Genomic DNA, 26603 nt, shown 5'->3' with positions numbered 1-26603 from the left:
GTAGGTGTATAAATTTTACAGAAATGTGATGAAACATGGTAGAAAAAATATGCTGTAGACAGCTACTGTTCCCGAACTTGAAATTAGTGAAATAAAGATAAAACCAGATCGCAAAAAGAGCTTCAATTGAGCTATATCCGCAGATATTACTACGAGGGCGTGCTGAAAAACCATATCTCCAAATTTCTTATGTGAAAACTCTTAAAAACTTTTGAAATAAAACATACATATTAAGATTCTACATTTTTATTCCCAGCCATCTGCTGCTAGAGAGATCAGAGTTGTAGCCTGCAACATGGCGGTGTGCACCGTAACTACGTCGGCGGATGAGAAACAGCGTGCTGTAATTAAGTTTCTAATCGCAGAAGATTTCGTCACCACATGGAGCACCCTCTCTTTCAGTATGACAATGCACACGAGCACTGCGACACCTGTGTCATTTCGACGCTTTGGATTCATTGTCATCGATTATCCTCTTGGCAGTCCCGACTTAGCCTCATCCAATTTTCATCTGGTTCTCAAACTTAAAAGGACACCGCCGAGGACTTTCGTTTGAGACTGGTGAACCTGTGCAGGAAGAGGTGCGGTTGTGGTTCCATCAACAGAAAGCTTGCCAACTACAACCGTCTTTTATGTGTGTGCTCCGCCGCCGCTCAATGAGTAGATTTTTTACCCATCCAATTAAATAATTCTACAGTGACTGTACCAATAAACAGGTATCTCTTTCGGAGAAATGAGTTCGTCGCCAGAGTGTTGAGAAATACGTATGTAGACACGAACTACAAACGTGCAGAATTTTAATAATGTTTGTTTTATTTAAAAAGATTTGAGAGCTTTCAGATAAATAAATTCGGAGGCATTACTTTTCAGCACTGCCTCGTAGATTAGTGATCCATCGCGTTCGTCCAGTATTTATGTGACGGCTAATCTCAGAACCTATTATGGGGATTTTTATAATGCTTTCACCAATAGATTAACTGATTCATGGGGAAGATCTGGGTATACACAATTACGTTAATAATGAGTGTGTAATATAAATGTAGTTGTCTGTTATCTATGATAGGGGCTATAAGCCGGTCAGTTACAGAGGAGGCGGTATCTAAAATGAAAAGCTTTAATGCAGACAGATGCCACAGCTACAGAGAGCAGCAAAGCTTGGCGAAGATTTATACATCTTTTTGTCTTTGTTGTTATTTCGTCCTCCCTCGTCCCATATGGGCGGGAAGGGGGCACCAGCGGTACATTAAACCTGCTCTTCAGCCAAGGGACAAGTAAAGACCAACTGAGACGACAGTAAACGCTGACAAAAAGATGAGATCCAGAATGAGATTTTCACTCTGCAGCGGAGTGTGCGCTGATATGAAACTTCCTGGCAGATTAAAACTGCGTGCCCGACCGAGACTCGAACTCGGGACCTTTGCCTTTCGCGGGCAAGTGCACCACCATCTGAGCTACCGAAGCACGACTCGCGCCCGGTCTCACAGCTTTACTTCTGCCAGTATCTCGTCTCCTACCTTCCAAACTTTACAGAAGCTCTCCTGCGAACCTTGCAGAACTAGCACTCCTGAAAGAAAGGATATTGCGGAGACATTCTGGAAACATCCCCCAGGCTGTGGCTAAGCCATGTCTCCGCAATATCCTTTCTTTCAGGAGTGCTAGTTCTGCAAGGTTCGCAGGAGAGCTTCTGTAAAGTTTGGAAGGTAGGAGACGAGATACTGGCAGAAGTAAAGCTGTGAGACCGGGCGCGAGTCGTGCTTCGGTAGCTCAGATGGTGGTGCACTTGCCCGCGAAAGGCAAAGGTCCCGAGTTCGAGTCTCGGTCGGGCACGCAGTTTTAATCTGTCAGGAAGATTCAAAAAGATGAGATATTTAAAATGACGTCATTTAACCTAGCTTTCTTCTCTCAATGACGTGGACAGTCGCCAGGCACGAAACGTGTTCCGGATTCCACTTTCAACTCACGTCGCCTTTTCCCAGTTGGATAAATGGATGGGAGACGCAAATTGCCTAAGTGACGTCCAGCTGAAGGACTTGCGCCAGGACACTGAGCGTCACGAAGGTATTATTACGAAAATGCGTACATATGTAGGAACATTCAATCTCTATGCATATCGCAAATTAAATTATGCCATCGATTTTCTCTGCCTATATACGAAAGCTAATCTCAGGAACGATTGTAGGGATTTTGATAACGTTTCCACTAACAGATACACCGATTCACGAGGAAGGTTCGTGCAAGTAATTTATAAATATTTGTTGCAAATTGGCTGAAGTACGATTAATTAGTCGCACACCGCGGTTTTTTTCTGTCTGTATGTGAAGGCTACTTTCAGAAACTGCTGCCAGGATTTTGATACTCGTGTCGGACAAGCGCAACTGCCCCGCTGACGAACGTGCAGCCGTGGAGGCGCGACGCCCTTGATGTACAGCTCGCACTGTTGGCGGGTAGCCGTCGGGCAGTCCGCTCACGCCTTTTGGCGCTGCAGTAAGCCAGCAAGTGGCGTGTGTTGCTTAACTCGTTTAATTTATATGAATGTGATGGTGTTAAGTTAACTAATGGTGTTTTTAGATTTTTAATCATAACTCTACAAAGCGCCAAGTAAACAAAATTATGGTTACGCCAGACAAGCCGTCCTGCTACCCGTGCGAAGCTGGGGAGGGCCGCTAGACTATGTCCATACATACACTGACGAAAAAAGTCGCAACACCAAGAAATAATCTATGTAGAGTAATAAAATTTCAGGAATATAATTCTCTAGGCAACATCTTTAGGTGATTAACATTGCAAGATCACGGGTAAGCGAGAGAAAAATGTGAATTGCTGGTGCATTAATAGCCTGTGTAACCGCTAGAATGTTGAATGTAAGCATGCACACGTGTATGCATTGTGTCGTACAGGTGTCGGATGTCAGTTTGTGGGATGGAGTTCCATGCCTGTTGCACTTAGTAGGCCAGTTAATACTGTTTGTGGATGATGCTGGAGTTGTCGTCCGATGATTCCGATATCTGTTCGACTGGAAAAAGATCGGTGATCGAGCGTATGTGGGCGAGCATTAGTCTGTTGGAAAATATCCCCTGGAATTCTATTCATGAATGGCAGAACAACAGGTCGAATCACCAAACTGACATACAGACTTGCAGTCAAGGTGCGTGGGATAATCACGACAGTGCTCCTGCTGTCATACGAAGTCGCGCCCCAGACGATAACTCCAGCTGTAGTTACCAGTGTATCTGGCACGCTGTCGCTTGACACAACTGAAGTCGCAAACGGCACACACGCAATGAAGGGTGTCTGGCTCGGAGCTGTCCTCGAAGTAGCCGATTTGTAAGAGTTCCTTGTGTCACTACTGTACCAACTACTGCACAAATTGCTGCTGCAGACGCAGAATGAGACACCATAGCCGTACGCAAAAAACCACGGTCTTCCTTTCCTTAGCGCCACATGGTCGTCCGCAGCCCGGTCTTCTCTCGACCATACCTTTCCGTGACCACCGCAGCTAGCAATCACGTACAGTGGATACATTCCTGCCAAGCCTTTCTGCAATACCATGGAAGGTACATCCCGCTTCTCGTAGTCCCATTCCACGACCTCGTTCAACCTCAGTGAACTCTTGATAATCGTGTCTTCGTCGTCTTAAAGGTAATCTTGACTGACATCAACTCATTACGTCCAGTCACGAAGGTTAATAACCCTCATGATCGTTACAACAGAGTATTTAAAGCAAACCTGAGTTGCTTCCTCGTAGTGGCGCTACTAGCGTCACTCTAAAGCTACTGGCGTGAAATTGGAATAGATGTCATCTTTCAGATGTTGAAACACACCTACTAACTTTGGTTTATCTCCTTCTCGATGATGCGACGTCTTTTCCAACTGTGTATTGTAAACATGGATGTATGTATGATCCACAACTACTTCTAAACCACTGAACCGATTTTAACCAAACTTGGAACACAAATCACTTACTGTCTGAGGACAACCGCTGGTATGAACCATCCATCTATCAAAGGAGAGGGAACTGCCTCCACCCCCCCCCCCCCTCGCCTCACCCCGCTAGCTCCCAGGAAAACGAAAAAATATAGTGTATTCAGGAGTTGTTCTTTCAAGAAAATGATTGAAGTGTCGGTATTACTCCGGTATTTAACAGGGTCGGAATTGGATCTTTTTAATGGCTACTTACAAGTCGCCATTCGTCTTCAAAATATTAAAAGTACTCCATTCCCACAGGTATTCCTTCCCCCTCTCATCTCCCCCCCCCCCCCTCCGGCCACTACAAACTATCGTGTGGGCGCCCTGGGTGGGGGTCAGGGTGAAAAAACAGCGTAGCCCACGACTCGCGAATACCCATACTTTATTTATTCAATATTTGAGTATGAGACCACTTATTAACCTACAACAGACTTTAAACATAATTTCAAATCTTTACGAATCTTCTTCTCGTTGATCCCCAGAAAATGATGCAAGGAAAAAGTTTTATCGCTTACTACATTTTCGCGGTTCATGCAGTAAATCTGCCGTATGGAGCATGCGGTTTTAATTTATTACTGCCTTACTCACTATATTCGCGACATCTTTTTCAGACAGCATCCACATTTGCGAGTGAATGTACTTGCAAAATTACATCACTGCACGACACATTGTTCAGGGGATACGATATCGTAAACATTGAGCTGGGTGAAAATGCAGATGAAAGGTGAAATTCGCTAGAGATACAGGTGAACTGCGTGTACAAGAAATGTGTGAAATTCATTAAATACGTGAGCAAAACCACGAATAGAAAGCTCATCCTAGACACTTGGAACGATTTCAACCAGACTTTGTACACACGATCTGGGAAGAAATACTGTGTGGGTAAGAACCACCAGTTCCCTCTTGTAGTGGGTGTGATGACGTGGAAAGGAAGAGGAAAGCAGATGATAGAGATACAGAGGGAAAGGAGGAGATGGATACAGATAGGGGGAGGAGGATATGGATAGAGAGAGGTTGGAGGAGGAGATGGGCAGAGAGGGTGGAGGAGGAGATGAGCAGAGAGGGAGGGTGAAGGAAGAGATGGGTAGAAAGAGAGGGGAGGAGAAGGAAAGGGAGTGGAGGTGACGGACGTAGAGAGAGAGGGGGCCCGGAGGAGATGGACTGATATAAGACTGGAATTAATACATACGCTGGCAATAGCACGTTTATCTGTCTGTGTGTGAAGGCTAGTTTCAGAAATTATTCTAGAGATTTTAATAGTTTACACTAATAAACTGACTGACTCACGAGGAAGGTTTGTGTATATAATTTTTTAGCGCTAAGCTAGGCAAGCCGTCTCGCCGCAGATACTTATTGCTACCTGTGCAAAACCAAAGCAAGTCACTAGTTATATTAATCTTATGTTCATATTACCCATGTTGATGGCGTAGAGCATCAATGGGCTCATTAATCTTGACTACAGAGTACTACTAGTAGAAAGGACAGGGACAAACAGTTAAAGAGAAAAATCACAGCGGGATATAGAAAAAGTGATTCTTATAAAATTAAATCATACGAATGTATCCCCAAGTTTTTCTTATGAAATTAACAACAATTACACATTCTCTCAAAAATAAAAAAAAATAGTTCAAATGGCTCTGAGCACTATGGGACTTAACATCTGAGGTCATCAGTCCCCTAGAACTTAGAACCACTTAAACCTAACTAATCTACACATCCATGCCCGAGGCAGGATTCGAACCTGCGACCGCAGCGGTCGCGCGGTTCCAGACTGAAGCGCCTAGAACCGCTCGGCCACACCGGCCGGCTCAAAAATAAAAGCACACATGGTTTCGATGGTATTTCTAGCAGAGTGCTAAAGATTTGTTCCCATATAATAAGCCCGGTCTTATCTGAAATACGTAATGTATCACTAACTCAAGGCATTTTTTCAGAATCTGAAATGTGTCGTTATTAAACTTCCCTTTAAGAAAGGTGATAAGAGAGATGTCAATAACTACCGACCTGTCTCTCCGCTGACATCATTTTGCAAAATCTTTCAGAAGGTGATGTATTCTAGAATAATATCTTAGCAACAATAATATCCTGAGTAAATCACAGTTTGCATTTCAGAAGGGTTGCTCTACTGCGAATACCATTTAAATGTTCACTTCGCAGGTTTTACGAGCATTAATTAGCGTCGTTTCGTATTTTCTGCGACCTAGACATTTGACTGTGTCAGTCACAATATTTTAATACGTAAATAGAAGTTTTATGGGACTGATGATATAGCCAACCAATGGATAATGTCATATCTGACTAAAAGAATGCGGAAAGTTGTTCTTAGTCGTTCAACCAGTGTAGTCCAAGGCTGTAATTCTGACTAGGGAGAAATCACTTATGGGTTTCCGAAGGCTTAGTGTAAGGTCCACTAATGTTCCTCACATACCTAAACTCTCTACAACATAATATACAACAAGTAGAACTATTTCTTGCTACAGATGACACTAGTACTGTAACCAATCCAAGCCTACATACAGAAACAGAAGAAATGGTAAACATTGTTATTAAAAGTTTCGTTGACTGGCTCTCTACGAATATTCTCACTCTCAATTTTAAAAAAGACAACATATTCAGTTCTGCACATATAGGAGTACTACACGTGCCGAGATAATAACAAATAAGGGGAAACTTCCAAATTCTTAGGTTTCCATATTTATGAGAATTCAAACATTTTGTTACTCCTAAAATAACATAGTTCAGTCATATTTGTACGTAGAATCACAACAAATCTTGGGGAGAGACAAGTCAGTAAGTTGACGTAGTTTGCATAAAAAAATGGTTCAAATGGCTCTGAGCACTATGGGACTTAACTGCTGAGGCCATTAGTCCCCTAGAACTTAGAACTATTTAAACCTAACTAACATAACCTAAGGAAATCACACACATCCATGCCCGAGGCAGGATTCGAACCTGCGACCGTAGCGGTCGCGCGGTTCCAGACTGTAGCGCCTAGAATCGCTCGGCCACCCCGGCTGGCTAGTTTGCATAGTTGCATCTAATAATGTCATGTATGTCATATGGGATAATGTTCTAGGGTAACTCATCTTTAAGAAAGAAAGTCTTCATTTCTCAGAACTGTGCTGTAAGAATAATATTTAGCGCTCACCTAGGATCATCCTGTAGATATCTGTTTAAGGAGTTGGGCATTCAGACTACTGCTTCACATTAGTTTATTCCTTCACGAAGTTCGTTGTGAATGATCCACTACAGTTCAAAAGGAACAGTGACGATCATAAGCACAATACCAGAAGGAAAAATGACTTTTATTACTCCACATTAATGATACCTTTAGCACAGAAAGGGGTGAAACATGCTGCAAAAAAGTTTTTGATCACTTATCCAGATAGAACGTCTGACAGACAGCAAAGTAAAATTCTAAAATAAACTGAGACGGTTTTTCCTTGCCGATTCATTCTAGAGCGTAGAAGAATTCTATTACTGTAACGTGAAGGACTTACTAGCAATATCTGTATATCATTTTTGGTTTTGGAAAGAAACTTAGAAATGTTCAGAACGTTACCATATGTACAAATTAATTTCCGATGCGAACGTAAAATGACTCGTTCCACCTCATTACTATTTATCGTACAAGATGATCCATGGACCATGATAGTAAATAACTCTCGCGTCTAAACGTGCACCATCCATGATGGGAACCATCTTTGGCGTACGATGTGAAACACGTCCCTTGTGAAAAGTCGCCAGGAAGAAGAAGGAAGGAAGATTGGGTTTAACGTCCCAGCAACATCGAGCTCATTAGAGACAGAGCACAAGCTCGGATTGGGTCAAGGAGGGGGACGGAAATTGGCCTTGCCCTTTGAGAGCAACCATCCCGGCATTTGCCTTGGAGCGATTTAGGTTCAAAATGGTTCAAATGGCTCTGAGCACTATGGGACTTAACATCTGTGGTCATCAGTCCCCTAGAACTTAGAACTACTTAAACCTAACTAACCTAAGGACAAAAAAATTGTTCAAATGGCTCTGAGCACTATGGGACTTAACATCTGTGGTCATCAGTCCCCTAGAACTTAGAACTACTTAAACCTAACTAACCTAAGGGCATCACACACATCCAGGCCGGAGGCAGGATTCGAATCTGCGACCGTAGCAGTCGCGCGGTTCCGGACTGCGCGCTTAGAACTAACCTAAGGACATCAGACACATCCATGCCCGAGGCAGGATTCGAACCTACGACCGTAGCGATCACGCGGTTCCAGACTGAGCCCCTAGAACCGCACGGCCACACTGGTCGGCCAGCGATTTAGGGAAATCACATAAATTTCCTTTACTTTACGTCTGTGGTCACAAATTTCTTGTCATCAGACTACCGGTTTCTGTCTGTAATGACAATCTTCAGATCTTTTTTATAAAAACCTGTCCTAATGTACTGCAGCCATAGTGGCATCGTCAAATGTTAAACACAAAATTAGCAGTACATTAGGACAAAATTTGTGACCATAGACGTAAAGTAAAGGAAATTTATTCTATATCCGGTTCAATGTTTTATTCGCGACCATGTTGCAGCTTGTGAAATTACATAAAACGTAAATCTGGATGGCTGGACTTGGGTTTGAACCATCGTCCTCACGAAGAAGGCGTCAGGGAGGGGCACTGCATGACTTTTGGAAGACACGTACCCTCGACGGCGAAGCTGCCCTTGACGGTGAGCGGCACGCCGAGCAGAGGCTGTTGTTCCGGGGGCGGCGCCGCCCCCACGGCCAGTAGGTGGTCGACGCGGCGCGCCTCCTCTAGGGCGGCGGCCAGACGGTCCTCCACCACGGCGTTCACCACCGGCTGCACCAGCCGCACACGCTCGCTGTACGCCCGCACCACGCGCTCGCTAGATAGCTGCACACAAGCACCAACGTCACTCACACGCCCGTCGACATGCTCTTACTCATAAATTACGCAATTTATTTCTTTCTATATTAGGTATGGAGACCCAGTATACACATACACTGAGGTTACAGAAGTCACGGGATAGCGATATGCACATAAACAGACGGCGATAGTATTGCGTACACAAGGTACAAAATGGAAGGCATTGGTCGCGTTGTCATTTGTATGCAGGTGATTCATGTGAGAAGGTTTCAGACCTGATTATGGCCGCGCGAATGCTATTAACAGACTTTGAACGAGGATTGGTAGATGGAGCTACACCTATTGGACATTCCATTTCGGAATTCAATATTCCGATATCTAAAGCGTCAAGAGTGTACCGAGAATACCTAATTTCATCCATTACCTCTCACCACGGACAACGCAGTGGGCGACGTCCTTCACTTAACGACAGAGAGCAGCAGCGTTTCCATAGAGTTGTCAGTGCTAACAGACTCGCAATACTGCATGAAATAACCGCAGAAATCCATGTTGAAGTACGACGAACATATCCGTTAGGACAGTGGGGAGAAATTTGTGGCTAATGGACTGTTGCAGCAGACGACTGACGAGAGTGCCTTTGCTAAAGCACGACATCACCTTCACCGCCTCTCCTGGGTTCTAGACCATATCAGTTGGGGCCTAGACGACTGTAAAACCTTGGCCTGGTTAGATGAGTGCCGATTTCACTTGGGTAAGAGCTGAAGTTAGGGTCTGAGTGTGGCGCAGACCCCACGAAGTGACGGACCCAAATTGTCAACAAGGCACTGTGCAAGCTGGTGGTGGCTCCATTTAGGTGTGGGCTTTGTTTACACAGAATGGACTGGGTCCTCTGGTCTGACTGAACCGATCACTGACTGGAAATGATGTTCGGCTACTTAAAGACATATGCAGCCACTCATGGATTTCGTGTTCCCAAACAACGATGGAATCTTTATGGATAACAATGCTCCATGTCATCGCGCCACAACTGTTCACGATTGGTTTGAAGAACATTCTGGCAATTCGAGCGAATGATTTGGCCACTAAGATTGCCCGACATGAACCCCATCGAACATTTATGTGACGTAATCAAGACGCCAGTTCGTGCACAAAACCCTACACCGGCGACACTTTCGCAATTATGAACGGCTATAGAGATCTGCATGCCTCAATATTTCTGCAGGGGACATCCAGCAGCTTGTTGAGTCCATTCCACATCGAGTTGCTGAACTGCACCGGGCAAAAGGAGGTGCGTCACGATATTAGGAGGCATCCCATGACTTTTATCACCTCAGTCTATCATCTACTGGTGACACATGAGAATTTGTCCTAGACTGGGACTCGAACCCGGATTTCCCGTTTATCGTGAGCGATCCCCTTAACCATGTCGCCTATCTGTACACATTTCCCGGACCGATCCAAATCTCCATTTACCATACTGCCTACGTCCTACTGCTCGCAAATTTACTTGGATTCCCGCAACAGGGTTAGACTGTATTAATCTGGGTTGTAGGCTTTGCTCGGGTTTTTCCAGGTTTTCTTTGAGCCGTGTTCAAATGCAAAAGCAAATGAATGTTCCTGGAGGTAAAAAATTCCAATCCTGAGCAACGCAGTAGTATTTTAAGAAATGTAAGAAATGATGAAACACCCCAGATTTGTGTCACGCTTTTCTTCCAGGAAAGAGGACTCAAGATGATTTAAAAATTAATAACCTACATGATTTAAGTGCATAGATAACTTGTATCTGCCTGTGATTTAAACTTTCTTTCATGTGACTTGTACAAAGGACAAAGAGTAACTGCTATACTGAACTGTTTATAACATATTTAAAACAAATAATAAAAGGTTTGCAATTGGTCTTCAGCCATAGGATATCGAAGAGAGAATGGTAGCAGAAATTTTTCCTGAGTAAAAGGTTTGCTGCTCCCGTCAGGGGACATATAGTATATCATGAAATAAGTTACAAAAATTTAATACACCAGGGAGTATATGATCACTGCAGTGGCAATCTTATGCGCTGCCTGATCACGGATTTGCTCTCTGCTGTTATTCATTGTCCGACATGAAACGATGGAGTTCATAATATGAGTTCTATTTTAAGCACTGAAACATGTCTTAATTGATTTTGGTAATTATTAGTGGTGCACTGTCAGTCGTTCAAGACGATATGGTACATTAAACCTAATTTCGAGGTAACATTCAAGCTGCCTATTGACTATATAACACAGAGCGCATTGCAAAGAGCTGCGGACTGACAGTAAAAAAAAACTATTACTTGATCCCTGAGTTAACTTCAGTTATGGTTAGCATATTGTGGGGAATTATTTACTTACTTACAGGAAGGAATGATTACAATCATTTATTGATTCATAAAAATTAATCTAGAGAAAGATTATAGCAGCTATTATTGGGCAGATTAGACTTGCTACTATAATATATCGTTATTACTTAAAATAATCTTACTTAAAAAGGACGATTTTTTAGCATCGTCTCTTCAGCTCAGTTTCAAACAAACAACTTAGATGTACATTTAACAAAGCTAAAGTAAAGGCATTCAAGGGAAAATATCCAGTGCATTAAAAATCGATAGTTTGCATTAAAATAGTGGAGCAGGCTTGTAAATTTCACTGTTTAGGATGTTTGATATTCTATACTCAAGATGACCTGAAAAATAAAGGAAATAAAATATTTGAAACTGTAGTTCGTCATCAGTATATATTATTAAATTAAGTGTACAATGAGCGTGCCGCTAAAACTCAGAAACGAGTTCCGGCACGACCAAGGGAGTTATACGGTGTGGTAGCCCTCAGTCCTCCATCCATGAAGAAGGTTCCCATTTTTACCTGAAGGCGTGCTTTTGAAGATATAAGGAAGTGCAAGTTTCTCCCTCTAGAATTATCTAGAACATTCGAGGGTATTCGAGAGCATTCCACACATCCCAGAATGTTCCGGAATGTTCCACAATGATCTGGAATGTTCGGGAATAGACTGGAACATCCTGGAAGAATTCAGAATGTTCGGAAACATCCTGGAATATTCCAGGTCATTGAGGAACATTCCAAAATACTCTCGAATGTTGTGGAATGTTCTGGAGCATTGTGGACCATTCGAAGTATTTTGATATGTTCCGGAATTCGCCACTAGCGGGCCTAGCCTCTGGTAGGGGTATTGGTCCAAGACTCGTCGTGGGTTCGAACGTCAGTTTCTTATCAGTGACCTAAGAGGAACAGAGAAAGTAGTGCAGTGAGTGAATAAAAACAAACAGTAAAATGTGAGTAATAAAAGTGATACAGTGACTGAATATAAACAAAGTGTGTAAAGTGAATTTAGTGTATTTCTACATCTACATCTACATGATTACTCTGCAATTCACATTTAAGTGCTTGGCAGAGGGTTCATCGAACCACAATCATACTATCTCTCTACCATTCCACTCCCGAACAGCGCGCGGGAAAAACGAACACCTAAACCTTTCTGTTCGAGCTCTGATTTCTCTTATTTTATTTTGATGATCATTCCTACCTATGTAGGGTGGGCTCAACAAAATATTTTCGCATTCGGAAGAGAAAGTTGGTGACTGAAATTTCGTAAATAGACCTCGCCGCGACCAAAAACGTCTTTGCTTTAATGACTTCCACCCCAACTCGCGTATCATATCTGCCACACTCTCTCCCCTATTACGTGATAATACAAAATGAGCTACCCTTTTTTGCACCCTTTCGATGTCCTCCGTCAACCCCACCTGGCAAGGATCCCACACCGTGCAGCAATATTCTAACAGAGGACGAACGAGCGTAGTGTAAGCTGTCTCTTTAGTGGACTTGTTGCATCTTCTAAGTGTCCTGCCAATGAAACGCAACCTTTGGCTCGCCTTCCCCACAATATTATCTATGTGGTCTTTCCAACTGAAGTTGTTCGTAATTTTTACACCCAGGTACTTAGTTGAATTGACAGCCTTGAGAATTGTACTATTTATCGAGTAATCGAATTCCAACGGATTTCTTTTGGAACTCATGTGGATCACCTCACACTTTTCGTTATTTAGCGTCAACTGCCACCTGCCACACCATACAGCAATCTTTTCTAAATCGCTTTGCAACTGATACTGGTCTTCGGATGACCTTACTAGACGGTAAATTACAGCATCATCTGCGAAAAACCTAAGAGAACTGCTTAGATTGTCACCCAGGTCATTTACTCGTATATAGATCAGGAACAGCAGAGGTCCCAGGACGCTTCACTGGGGAACACCTGATATCACTTCAGTTTTACTCCATGATTTGCCGTCTATTACTACTACTACTATTACTACTATTTGTTAGTAAATAGTTGATCTGATTTTTATTTTAGACAATGCCCAAACATAAAAGAGGAAGACGTTGACGTCGAACATAGGCAGTGGTCACAGTAATGCGATTGGACCTTGTATATAGCTCAGCAGGAACCTACAGCATTTAAAGGTTATGTATTTCTCAGTTACTATGTATAAATGTTGCAAGTGAACTTCTTAATGTGTTATCTTTCTGTATACAGGTATGACTGATTTTACTGGCGACCTCTATTACCGACACATCAGAAAACGGTGGCGCTCACGAGAAATTACAAACCGTCGAGGCACTGTAGTTGACTTGAACCACCAACTGTTTAGCAGCATTAGGGAGATAACAGCCCATCATCTTCGGGCGTAACAAAACGCTGTTTCCGCTCCTGGCGGAAACTGGCGACGACATTAGCAAACAGGTCACGGACACAGGCGCGGCTGTGATGAGGGAAGGAAGTATTGTGATGCTACGACGCAGTCTTTGCTATGAATTTTTTCGCTTACTTAACACATGAAAGTGTTTGTATGCGATGTATTGTCTAGTGTAAATATGTATTGTATAAACTATGTTTAAATTATGTAATGTTTAACACTGGCAAGTCAGGGCATATTTAGTTAACCTTTAAGTCAGAGAGATTGTTTTGTTGCGCCTCTGGGCGCGGGAGCGCGCAAGCGGGTAGTAGTAGCAGTAACGCCATGCTCGGAGTAAGACGTATAGTCGAGTGCTGCTAGTCCTAGTTGTGTTACATCTAACGGCTAGTGTGTGGATCTAAGTACGACGGGAAAGTAATGGTGGGCATATCTGGAAGCATGGCCGGGCAAGTTATTATGGATTAATGGGCATAGTGCTGAAGAAACGAGGACTTAAATGTGAAGCGCATTGTGGGCCCAAGTCGTAACAGTAAAAGCCCGGTGCCACATTGTGTCGCTGCCGAGGACTTCCGTCGATCCACCGACAACAAGGGAAGTAAGATCTACGTAATTTTCGTAGGATAAAATTGTAGGAGGCTTGCCAGTGACTGTGCTTTTCTCTGAAGTCGAACAATTAATAACAAGCAGTTTATAATCGAAGTGTTACAGTTACAATTCACCCGACAGTAACACCAAGTAGGTTCCTTCCAATCCTTACCTTATTGAACAGAGTGTGTCACGCCATTATCCAGAGAAAATATGTTAATTGTCAAATTATTTGCATAGACGGTGAAGAGTAAATTTCAGACTGGTTATCGTAGTTAATTGCTGCACTTAATAAGCTTACGCCAACCGTAGTAACATAATAATAGACCGAAGTAATAAATTTGATTATTAAGATTTATTTCAATGCATATTCAGCTGAAGTTAATTCAAGAATATTTCATGAAACTATAAAGCTTATTCCACCTGACAATCCCCCAATTAATGAATTATTATCAGTCAAAACATAGTTAATCAATTATTGGCAATATATTTCATTATCAGTAGATTGAACTGTGCAGAGTACCTAAATTTAAAGACAGAATTACAGTCCATTATTCAAAATCTGTGTTGTCAGCATTGCACAAATTATGAACAAAATAAGTATAGTTAGATTGTTATGACATTGTTTTATGTGACTACTGAGCCTGACACAGCACTTACGTAAAAGTCCCCGTTCCACCTGCTGCGCTACAAACAGGAAAACTTTATTTTTGATACAATTATTCACGTACTTAACAGTACTGTCGCTCATCAGTTGAGCTGGCGACCGAATTTTTAATTGCTTTTACAACTTAATCATTTCTTTCGGCAAAATTTCCACTGGCAAAAATTATTTCCAAATTATTTCCATTATTTCATTTACCGATCGTTATTGAATGAAATTACTCATTCGATAATGATCAAGTTATAACGTCTCCTGTTTCCCGCGCAATAATCATTATTTACATCGGATTCGGATGCCTTATCGCGACGCGGGTCAAAATTCATAATTCACGGTCATTGTCAACTTGTAATTTCGCAAATCCCGGGAAGCAGGGGGGTGTTATAGTATTGTTGTTGTGGTCTCCAGTCCTGTGACTGGTTTGATGCAGCTCTCCATGCTACTCTATCCTGTACGTACTGCAACCTACATCCTTCTGAATCTGCTTAGTGTATTCATCTCTTGGTCTCCCTCTACGATTTTTACCCTCCACGCTGCCCTCCAATGCTAAATTTGTGATCCCTTGATGCCTCAGGACATGTCCTACCAACCGATCCCTTCTTCTAGTCAAGTTGTGCCACAAACGTCTCTTCTCCCCAATCCTATTCAATATCTCCTCATTAGTTACGTGATCTATCCACCTAATCTTCAACATTCTTCTGTAGCACCACATTTGGAAAGCTTCTAATCTCTTCTTGTCGAAACTATTTATCGTCCATGTTTCACTTCCATACATGGCTACACTCCATACAAATACTTTCAGAAACGACTTCCTGACACTTAAGTCTATACTCGATGTTAACAAATTTCTCTTCTTCAGAAACGCTTTCCTTGCCATTGCCAGTCTACATTTTATATCCTCTCTACTTCGACCATCATCAGTTATTTTGCTCCCCAAATAGCAAAACTCCTTTACTACTTTAAGTGTCTCATTTCCTAATCTAATTCCCTCAGCATCGGCTGACTTCATTCGACTACATTCCATTATCCTGGTTTTGCTTTTGTTGATGTTCATCTTATACCCTCCTTTCAAGACACTGTCCATTCCGTTCAACTGCTCTTCCAAGTCCTTTGCTGTCTCTGACAGAATTACAATGTCATCGGCGAACCTCAAAGTTTTTATTTCTTCTCCCTGGATTTTAATACCTACTCCGAATTTTTCTTTTGTTTCCTTTACTGCTAGCCCAACATACAGATTGGATAACATCGGGGATAGGCTACAACCCTGTCTCACTCCCTTCCCAACCACTGCTTCCCTTTCATGCCCCTCGACTCTTATAACTGCCATCTGGTTTCTGTACAAATTGTAAATAGCCTTTCGCTCCCTGTATTTTACCCCTGCCACCTTCAGAATTTGAAAGAGAGTATTCCAGTCAACATTGCCAAATGCTTTCTCTAAATCTAACAAATGCTAGAAACGTAGGTTTGCCTTTTCTTAATCTTTCTTCTAAAAGCGAGTGAAGAAGAAGAGCCGGCAGACGCACCTGTCCGCTGCGGATGGCGGCGGCGAGCTGGTGCGCCGGCGCGAGCAGCACGGGGTCGGAGACGGGCGGCACGGCGCGCCGCGGCGCGAACAGCAGGCGGGCGCGCACCAGGGCCAGCGCCACGGGCCGCGCCGCCAGCATCAGCAGCCGCAGCGCCCACTGCGACCACCACGTCAGCATCCTCAGCTCGCGCTCTGCAACACCGGCCACACTCCTGCTCGACACAAAAAACATTTGTCAATTCCAGCTTCGATAACTGCCTCTCTCCGCTGACAGTCCGCGTGTTTCTTCAGGTATGCCATTCCATATGAAGCCATTCACTAATGATTTGGTCCTACAGAGCTACCAAATTGTTGGGGGTGCATTTCACCCACTGTCCCAAATACCCCTTGGGGATGTAGAAGAGGTCACTAGCGTTCCAGTCTAGGAGCGGATGGGTGTTTGTGTGTTCATCAAATGGCGACCGTATGGATGCAATCCTGTGAACACAGTGGTCACCATATTGGAACGGGGGATGTTCACAGTGTACTCTTACTGAATATCCCGAAAGAAGAAGCTACATTCGGTGTCCGAGAATGTTGACACAAACATCACGGTACGTTATACGTACCTAAAACATCACATTATCAAGTCCAGCCTGAACCACACTCTCCACACACTGCAGATTAAAAAACTCATTGGACAGTGGGGGCTTTAGAAAATCGGATGCACATAATTACCGACCAATTTCACTGACATAAAAAAAATGGTTCTGAGCACTATGGGACTCAACTTCTGAGGTCATCAGTCCCCTAGAACTTAGAACTACTTAGACCTAACTAACCTAAGGACAACACACACCCCCATGCCCGAGTCAGGATTCGAACCTGCGAGCGTAGCATTCGCGCCGCGCGGGATTAGCCGAGCGGTCTAAGGGGATGCAGTCATGGACTGTGCGGCTGGTCCCGGCGGAGGTTCGAGTCCTCCTTCGGCATAGGTGTGTGTGTTTGTCCTTAGGATAATTTAGGTTAAATAGTGTGTTTGAACCTTTTTTCGTAGCGGTCGCGCGGTTCTAGACTGTAGCTCCCAGAACCGCTCGGCCACTCCGGCCGGTTCACTGACATCGATCTGTTGTAGAATCAAGGAGCATAATGAACTTTCTAGACTCTGACAAGCTCATCTGCAGAAACGAGCACGGTTTTAGGAAACAGCGGTAATGCGAGACACAGCTGGCCCCCTTTGTGCATGATATACAACAGGCTCTAGATACCGGCTCCCAGGTTAATGCCATATTTCTCGACTTTCGAAAGGAGTTCGACTCAGTTCCGCACTGTCGCTTGCTCCAAAAAGTGCGCGCTTACGGCCTTTCCGATGACATATGCGGTTGGATAGATAGTTTTCTAACAGACAGGGAGCAGTATGTCGTCCTGAATGGGTTGACGTCAACAGAAACAAGTGTAACTTCAGGTGTGCCCCAGGGCAGTGTAATAGATCCGCTGCTTTTTACGATTTACATAAACGATCTAGTTGGTGGTATTGACAGCGGCATTAGGCTATTTGCCGATGATTCTGTACTCTACAGGAAAATAGTATCAAACGAAAGTTGTGAACAAAGCAATGAGGATTTGCAGAAAATAAATGCGTGGTGTAATGACTGGCAGTTAACTCTCAAATGGCTCTGAGCACTATGGGACTTAACTGCTATGGTCATCAGTCCCCTAGAACTTAGAACTACTTAAACCTAACTAACCTAAGGACAGCACACAACACCCAGCCATCACGAGGCAGAGAAAATCCCTGACCCCGCCGGGAATCGAACCCGGGAACCCGGGCGTGGGAAGCGAGAACTCTACCGCACGACCACGAGATGCGGGCAGTTAACTCTCAATATTAGTAAGTGTAACCTACTGCGTATAACAAGGCGAAAATCCCCATTAATGTACTAGTACAAAAAAAGTGCCCAGTGTTTGGAAGCGGCAACATCCGTCAAGTATCTGGGTGTGACTATTCGAAATGATCTTAAATGCAATGATCAGATTACAGAAGTAACGGGCAAGGCGAACTCAAGATTGCGGTTTATTGGTAGAATCCTGAAGCGATGCAGTCCTTCAACAAAGGAAATAGCTTACAATACGTTAGTTCGTCCAGTCTTAGAGTATTGTTCGTCTGTATAGGAGACTTACCAGTTGGGTCTGATTCAAGAGATTGAGAAGGTCCAAAGAAGAGCGGCAAGATTCGTGACTGATACATTTAGCCATGGCGAGAGCGTTACAAATCTCATAGAAAGTTTGAAGTGGGACACACTTGCAGATAGACGGCGCGCTAAGAGGCAGCGGCTGCTCACTAAATTCCGAAATACGATCGTCGCCGAGGATGTAGAGCATATATTATTACCACCAACTTTCAAATCGCGCAATGATCACCATTCCAAGATAAGGGAAATTAGAGCTCGTACTGAGGCATTCAGACAGTCGTTTTTCCCTCATGCGATCCGCAAGTGGGGGGAAATATGACTTTGGCGCGAATTGTGCCCTCCGCCACACACCGCTTGGTGGCTAGCGGAGTATATATGTAGATGTAGATTTGAAAAGAGGCAAATCGTGACTCATCGGAACACACTCCACTCCTCCAATCAGCTACTAACCAGTTTCTGCCTGCTTTGGCCCACTGAAGCTGTTCATGTCGCTGTCTAGCAATGGCATTTTACAGACTACTAGACTCCAAGGCTACCTTGTATGCAGCTCTTTTCGATAGATTAGCTTGGAAACTGGTTGAGATGGACTTGCGTTAACTAACAGCAGTAATACCTATCGGGTTTGAAACCGATTGTCATGGATCAGACACAACAGTCGTCTCTGGTCCTTTTCGGCTAGGATACTTTTATCACTACTATTCTAACGCAGTGTTTCGTGACTGCGAGTGCTACATCATTCCTCGTACACAGGTTTGACAGTCCACGCTGACAGAGTAACAAACAGGGCAACTTTTTTCACGGTGTGGTCATGGGCTCGTCAAGATACGATAACTGCTTTCTGTCATACTGTTTCGTTTCCATGTTGACGCAGCTTACCGCGCTGATCTCATACAACCGACTGGAGCACACACACGCACTTACTCACGCACACACACACACACACACACACACACACACACACACACACACACACACACACACCACACACACACACACACTACTCCAGCGTAATGACCTACGTCAGCAGTGAAAGATGACTTGACCACCTGGTACCAGCTCTTCACCATCTACAAAAGATTCTACAGTGCATCAGAATGACTAGAGGGTTAGCATACTTCAATAATATTAACAATAAGTATATAAAACAGTAATACAATAATTTGTTTACGTCAGTGGGGTACATCACTGTAACATAACCTCCAAGAAATTGCAATCCAAAGAAAAGTATTCGACCTAAAATTTCAGAAGCACATATGCCATGAAATTGATTTAAGAACTGTATAGCAATAAAATCTCACACGTCTGACATCGTCGTAATTTACGCGATACAAAATGGAAATGTGCACGCCCCTTTATCAATATTTCATTTAGTACCACAACTGTGAATGCAGCTTGAAGACTATTACTTTTCGAACAAGCAAATGTTCGAATGATGTTTCTTTGCACCCAAGTTCGTGAAAGTCAGTCCTTCTGTTATTTTTTGCTGAGTAAAGGGTGCAGCTGGGGTCAATTTACTGCGGTGTGCCTGTTCTACTTGCTGCTTATGAACCGTGTCAGATTTGTTTTCCATTTTCGAGATTTAGTTTTTTTGCGAACCCGCTGGGGTAGACGTGCGCGTTAGCTTGCCACTTTTGGGATTCGGGGAGTATCACCGGCTCCGAATCGAATCCGCCCTGTGGATTAACGATGATAGCCGGTGTGCCGGCCATCCTTGGTTTGGTTTCCGCGGTTTCTCACATCCCACAAGGTGAATGCCGCACTGGTACTCACGTCCTCGCACTGGAACAAGATTCGCACGTTCTCATCTTTTACATGGATAACACTAAACGCAGACAGAGGGGGTACATAAATTCGATTCGCGGGGGAGAGGGGCTGGAGAGACGGAGACAGTAGGGCATGTCCCACAAGTTGCAGAACGTATATGCTCTGGGTGTGTGATACATGTCTCTTTATTGTATGTGTATACTAAGAAGGCGATCTCTCAGCGAAACATTGTGCTTTTCTCCATGACTAGCATTTTTATGTGGTTTTTGGTTAGTGGCCAAAACTGATAAGTGGCAGAATACAAATAGCCTTTAAATCTCTATACAAATGTCATTTAAATCTCTACTGACATTCAGATGACCATTATTTCCAAAAATGAAGTTGTGTAATGAGTATTTTTCCATGTGTTTAATTTTGTTAACATGTGTTATTCAAAAAAAAATTTTATGTAAACGATTGACTAAGTTATTACAAAATCAAATCTTGCTATAAATGAAAACTTTATTCAAGAGTAAAAATCTTCCTAAATCGTTTAATTTAAACTTCTTCTTAATTTGTACCATTTTTGTTCATATTTGTTCCTCGTGACTCACTATTAACATACCCAGTAGCCAACCAGCAATGGGTCTCGACGCAGAAAAGAACTACATGACAGCTGTTTCAATTATACTTTATTAAACTCAATGTTGTCTGGTATTCGTAGGTCTTGCGAAAGCTTTGAATCAGTTTCAGTAAACCTGTGCTGACAGACCATGAAAAACGAGGCATTGGTCGATTCCATGTAGCGTCCTTAACAACTGAGCTAATGTTTTGGTTTCAATTAGCTCACTGTGAATGAGACCTCAACTATTACCTCTTATATTACTTCAACTAGCGGAATTCCTTTCCGTCTTTATTTCAACAGCAATACTTGATACTGTTTGATGCGAGTAGAGGAAGCCTTAACGCGCCACAGAGGGAACTTCACAGAGACAAACAGGTGTAAATATGTGGTCCAGAAACGCATCCATCAACACATCTGCTTCCCAGGACTCGACTCATAACTCGACGTCAAAGCAGACGATTCAAACAAAGACGAGGGTAATATAAAAACAGATGGCGCATAAATGTTAAATATATTGCTTATTTTCCTATTAATAAAGTAAACAGTCTGGTGAAGGGTTTATAAGCATACACCAAGAAAGTTAACGTTAGGACCCCTTCTATCAACGATAAAATTAAGCCTGTATAAATTCCAAAAAAGGACTGAGATGTATCTAAGAAACACACAGTAAGTGCATATAATCTCAATGAGACAAAAATCATTTCCTTGTAATTCGAGATAAATAGTAAAAAAATAACAAATGGTTCAAATGGCTCTGAGCACTATGGGACTTAACTTCTGATGTCATCAGTCCCCTAGAACTTAGAACTACTTAAACCTAACTAACCTATGGTCATCACACACATCCATGCCCGAGGCAGGATTCGAACCTGCGACCGTAGCGGTCGCGCGGTTCCAGACTGCAGCGCCTAGAACCGCTTGGCCACACCGGCCGGCGAAACAGAACAAAAGTTAGTAACAATGTCCCCTCTTTAGTTTTAGATATATTTATTTGTTTGTAAAGCTCACACTCACACAGAAACGCTAAATTATTTCCTCCCTCGTTTAGCCGGCCGGTGTGGCCGTGCGGTTCTAGGCGCTTCAGTTTGGAATCGCGTGACCGCTAAGGTCGCAGGTTCGAATCCTGCCTCGGGCATGGATGTGTGTGATGTCCTTAGGTTAGTTAGGTTTAAGTAGTTCTAAGTTCTAGGGGACTGATGACCACAGATGTTAAGTCCCTTAGTGCTCAGAGCCATTTGAACCATTTGAACCTCCCTCGTTTATGGTTTCATGCATTTCTTTCTGAAGTGATGTGATCAGTTCAAAGCAATAGTTATTCTTATAATAATAATAATTAATTAAAAATGGCTCTAGTGTATTGATCAGCGTTGTTAACTGAGGATTGTGTAGATATTATATCCCACTAGATGAACCATTTATCTAACGAAACAATAAGCACGAGTGAACAAATTTTTACGGTTTGCCCAGGGTCAGAAAGTAACTGAATGTCTTTTCATAAAATCTTTCAGCTAAAAGTGATCACAAAGATAGATAACCACAAACTAATACTGTGTCTAATAATCTGCTCCGAAAAACTGAGTTTTTATAATGCGATGCAGTCCATATCTGTTAATATCATTTACTTAAGCAACACTTCGCAGGAAACCCAATATATATATAATCAAAAGTGTCATTTCTTTTACATGTGGCTATGACCAAACGTACAAATGTTGCAGTTAGAACGCGAAGCAGCAGCTGAAATAATGCATATGGTAAATATGAGAAATCGCAGCGGATGACTGCGATGTCACAGATGCAACTGGGGCTAAAATTGATTATGTTGAGTACTGGCGGTTTCTAGGAGCTGCCTCCATCCTGTAACACTTCACTGAGCTGCTGTCTGACAGCGAAGGCTGTCCACGAGTCTGCCGTCTGGCGATCACGGTTTGTGTGTGCGTCTGTGTGCGTGTATGTGTGGACCGCGATTCCGCAAGCGGCCTTGACGACCTGTTGCCTCGGTGGCTCGTTCTGGATGGCGCAAGAACGCCTCCTGTTTTCTACACGACATGATACACAGTCGACCGCAACAAACACGAGTAGTCTCTATCGCAGACATCGGAGGGAGTTCAAAAATATATTCTGAGTGTTTTGGTACAAAAGACCTTGAGTCGCCGTGGCTCGTCAAAGATTGATACTGCAGTTGTGATACATTCGGTTTATTACTCCAATTATCTTTGTTTCTGTGAAAATATACTGCCTGAGAAATTAGTGAAGCATCCAGAGGACATGGTCGTATATCATTGTACCTTCATACACGTACACACCATCGGCGGGTACGCAAATGATAGAGTTTCAGTTCTCTGGGACAGGTAGAGCGGCAGTCAGAAAGCATTACTGTTGTACGTTTTTAGCGTTGTTGCCAGGACTGTTTTTAGCGTTGTTACCAGGACTGGTAATGTATACAGGAGTTGTAACAGCGTCAGATTTTAACTGATCACTGCGAAGGATTTCCAGACGCTGTGTACTCGTGTGTGCAAGGGTTATAGACATCTGCCGGGTTTTGAAAAAGGGCCTCACTGTGGGTCTCCATTTGGCTTGTCGAATCGCGCAGTATCCAAATTTGCTGGGCATTCCGATGCGACAGTGGCGCGATTTGGACGGCTTGGGAACGTGAGGACAGGCATTCTCGGCGTCTAGGCTCCGGTCGACTGCAACCCTTTCACGTCTGCATCTGCCACCTGAGGACAATTAATAGACTCTCTGCAGCGTACTGTGTCATCCTATACCATTAATCGGACACCAGCAGCAGACGGACTAGGGAATTACTGTCCCACGCTTTTTGAATGGTGCTGTGACCGGGAAGCATGGACTTCTAATGAACAGGATGAATCGTGGTTCTACAGTACCCTGTATGACCATCGCCGGTAAGTATGGCGGCGACCTCGGGAGAGGTCCCATTCTTCCAATTCTGCAGACTCCTGGTGTCATGGTGTGGGTACGACTTTGGCTCACGGGCTGATAGTGACTGAGCGAACTACGACGGCGCAACGGTACGTTACTGACATCCTCTCATGCGAACGTATTGCGGTCCCATTCTGCAACAGAACAAAGCTCGTCTGCACGTGGCCCGTGTCTCTATGAAGTCTCTGCGTGATGTCGAACTACTCCCGTGGCCAGCAAGATCCACGGGTCTCTCCCCACTGGACACGTGTGAGACTAGCTCGGACATCAACTTCAAGGCAACGTTAATATTCAACATATCAAGGACCATTTACAACAGCTGCGAGCCAGCATGTCTCAGGAGATAATTCAACGTCTTTATGACATCATTCCCCAGCGAATCAGCGCGTGTATCCAGTCAATTGAGGGTGCACCTTCATAATGATAAGTAAGCTCATACTACCAAGTTCTTTGTAAATTTCACTCGATTTTGCAATGGCTGAATTAACATTACACGTCCTCTCTATCCGTGAATTTTCGTTTCATGTCCTCCTCCCCTTTTTTGTGGTTAACTTTTTTCGTCAGGCAGTGTAAGTTCAAGACAGTGAAAAAAACCTTGAATATGCAATCGCCAAAACCTACACCCAAAAACAGAGTAATTCAAACAAAACCCTTATACTTTTATTTCACTGTGATCAGTCCTTTCTGTCAATATAAATGTCCCTATACGTCGACCACAATGATCATGGAAGAGCGAACAACGACGCACAGTCGACTTTTTTTGCACGACCAACAATGTTCGGCTGCGACGTTTCTAGCAACCAGATCCAAGTGAGTATCGCCCAAGCTCTTCATATGGCCGCAGAAGAAGAAGAAGTCGCGAGGTGGCAACGGAACAGGACAGCCACGATAATTACATTATTATCCAATTAGGCTGTAATGAACCACCGAGGACCACGAGTCCCTCTACCAATATGCTCAGAAAATATCACCGAAAAACCTCCGAAATTTTGCCGGTGGAGTTCTGGTTCACTCAATACATCGATAGATAAGTCCTCATGGAGACACCTGATCGGGCGAGAAGTGGTACAGCGTTTAGCCCCGTAATCGTCGATTTGTAGGAATTCTCTCATCTTAGAAGGATCGTGCTGAAAGTCATGTTAAAGCTGCAGTCCCAAAAGTATAAATGTGATTGCCTTATAGTAATCAACAAATTTTAACAATGTGTTGTCAAGTTGTGACGTCATTTACTTCTGTCATGTAAATATTGCCTCTGATCAGAGGCTGTTACAAAACGTTTACTGAGGACGCCTCAGAGCCAGACATCCTGTAACGTGCATTCCACTAACCTCACACCACAGCCATTTGAGACTTCAGTGCTGTCAACCGAACTAATTTGAGGGCAGGGTGGAGGTTTGTTATGTTTTCTGATGAAAGTTGTTCCTGCCTCGGTGTTAGTGGTGGCCGTGTGTTGGCTAGAAAGAGGCCAGTTGAGAGCCTGAAACCATCCAGTCTGCTTGCTAAACACACCGGACCTACACCTGAAGTTAACGTCTTTGTGCGATCTCGTATGACAGCAGGAACACTCTCATGGTTATTCAACGTACGCTGACAACAAATCTGTACGTCAGTCTGGTGATTCGACCTATTGTACTGCCATTCATGAACACCACTCCATGGGGTGTTTTCCAGCAGCATAACGCTCGCCCACATACCGCTGTTGTACCCTAATATGCTCTAAAGAGTTTCAACATTTTGCCTTAGCCTGCTCGATCACCATATTTGTCTCCAATCAAGCATATGTAGGACATCATCGGAGGACAACCCCAGCGTCATCCACAATTAGCACTAACCGGCGTGTATTTTCCGGTCAAGTGCAACAGGCAGGCAACTCCATTCGACAAACAACATCTGACGCTTATTCAACACAACACATGCCGTTTGCAAGTTCGCATTCAACATTCCGGCGGTTACACCTGTTATTAATGTACCAGCATTTCATATTATCAATGGCTTATCTCGCACTTACGTTAACCTGTGATCTTGAAATGGTAATCACTTAAGTATGTTACTTAGACAAATGTAGTGCCGAAATATCATTACTCTATATAAATTATTATAAATTATTTTTTGGTGCTGCGATTTTTTTTTCGTCAATGTATCTCGTAACAGAAAGGCGTTGGTTGGTTGGTTGGCGGGGGGGGGGGGGGGGGGGGGTGACCGAACAGCGAGGTCCCATCGGTTTAGGGAAAGAAGTTGCCCCCGTGCCCCTTTGAAAGGAACAATTGCGGAATTTGCAAGAAGCTATTTAGGGAAATCAGGGAAAATCTAAATCAGGATGAACGGACGCGGGTTTGAACCGTCGTCCCCCAGAATGAGAGTCCAGTGTGCTAACCATTGCGCCACGTCGCTCGGTATAGAGAAAGACGTAAAACTGTGTGCAAACAAATGCAGACTATACTGCCAAAAATTGAAAAGCCTTCATATTACGTTGATTTACATGGACTGTCTAAAAAATAAAAAAACTATATTCATAACTATAGGTTTCTCGTGAGTTACAGTATGATCGTAAAACCACTACGGATGGCACTTCGGATGATGTTCCTGGTCCACAGGGGTTCAGCTATGTACTGAAACCACCCCCAAGTAGAGATAGGAACATGAATTGAAGCGCTGGTAAAGGGATGTGTTGAATTCTAATCAACACCTATACTACATATTTCGCTCGAATACCTAAAATGTGCACGTGGTCCTTAGTGCCAATTCTGCTTCGAGAATACTTGTAGGGCCAACGGAATTCAACTAAACAGCTG

The 26603-nt window shown here is 43.5% G+C and overlaps 1 protein-coding gene across 1 annotated transcript in view; it reads right to left on the bottom strand.

The window, feature by feature from the left end:
* Positions 1–26603, bottom strand: part of LOC126477096 (fatty-acid amide hydrolase 2-A-like) — a 241253-nt gene that overhangs the window by 122593 nt on the left and 92057 nt on the right. The window contains exons 2-3 of the mRNA XM_050103591.1: positions 16331–16524; positions 8646–8856 (exon numbers count right to left, since the gene is read on the bottom strand). Of these exons, the coding sequence (XP_049959548.1) occupies positions 8646–8856; positions 16331–16524 (405 nt within the window). The remainder of the gene's footprint in view (positions 1–8645; positions 8857–16330; positions 16525–26603) is intronic.

Source organism: Schistocerca serialis, chromosome 1, assembly GCF_023864345.2.
Source record: "Schistocerca serialis cubense isolate TAMUIC-IGC-003099 chromosome 1, iqSchSeri2.2, whole genome shotgun sequence".
NCBI lineage: Eukaryota > Metazoa > Arthropoda > Insecta > Orthoptera > Acrididae > Schistocerca > Schistocerca serialis.
Note: the sequence above shows the minus strand (reverse complement) of the source record. Positions and strands in the feature narration are given on the sequence as shown.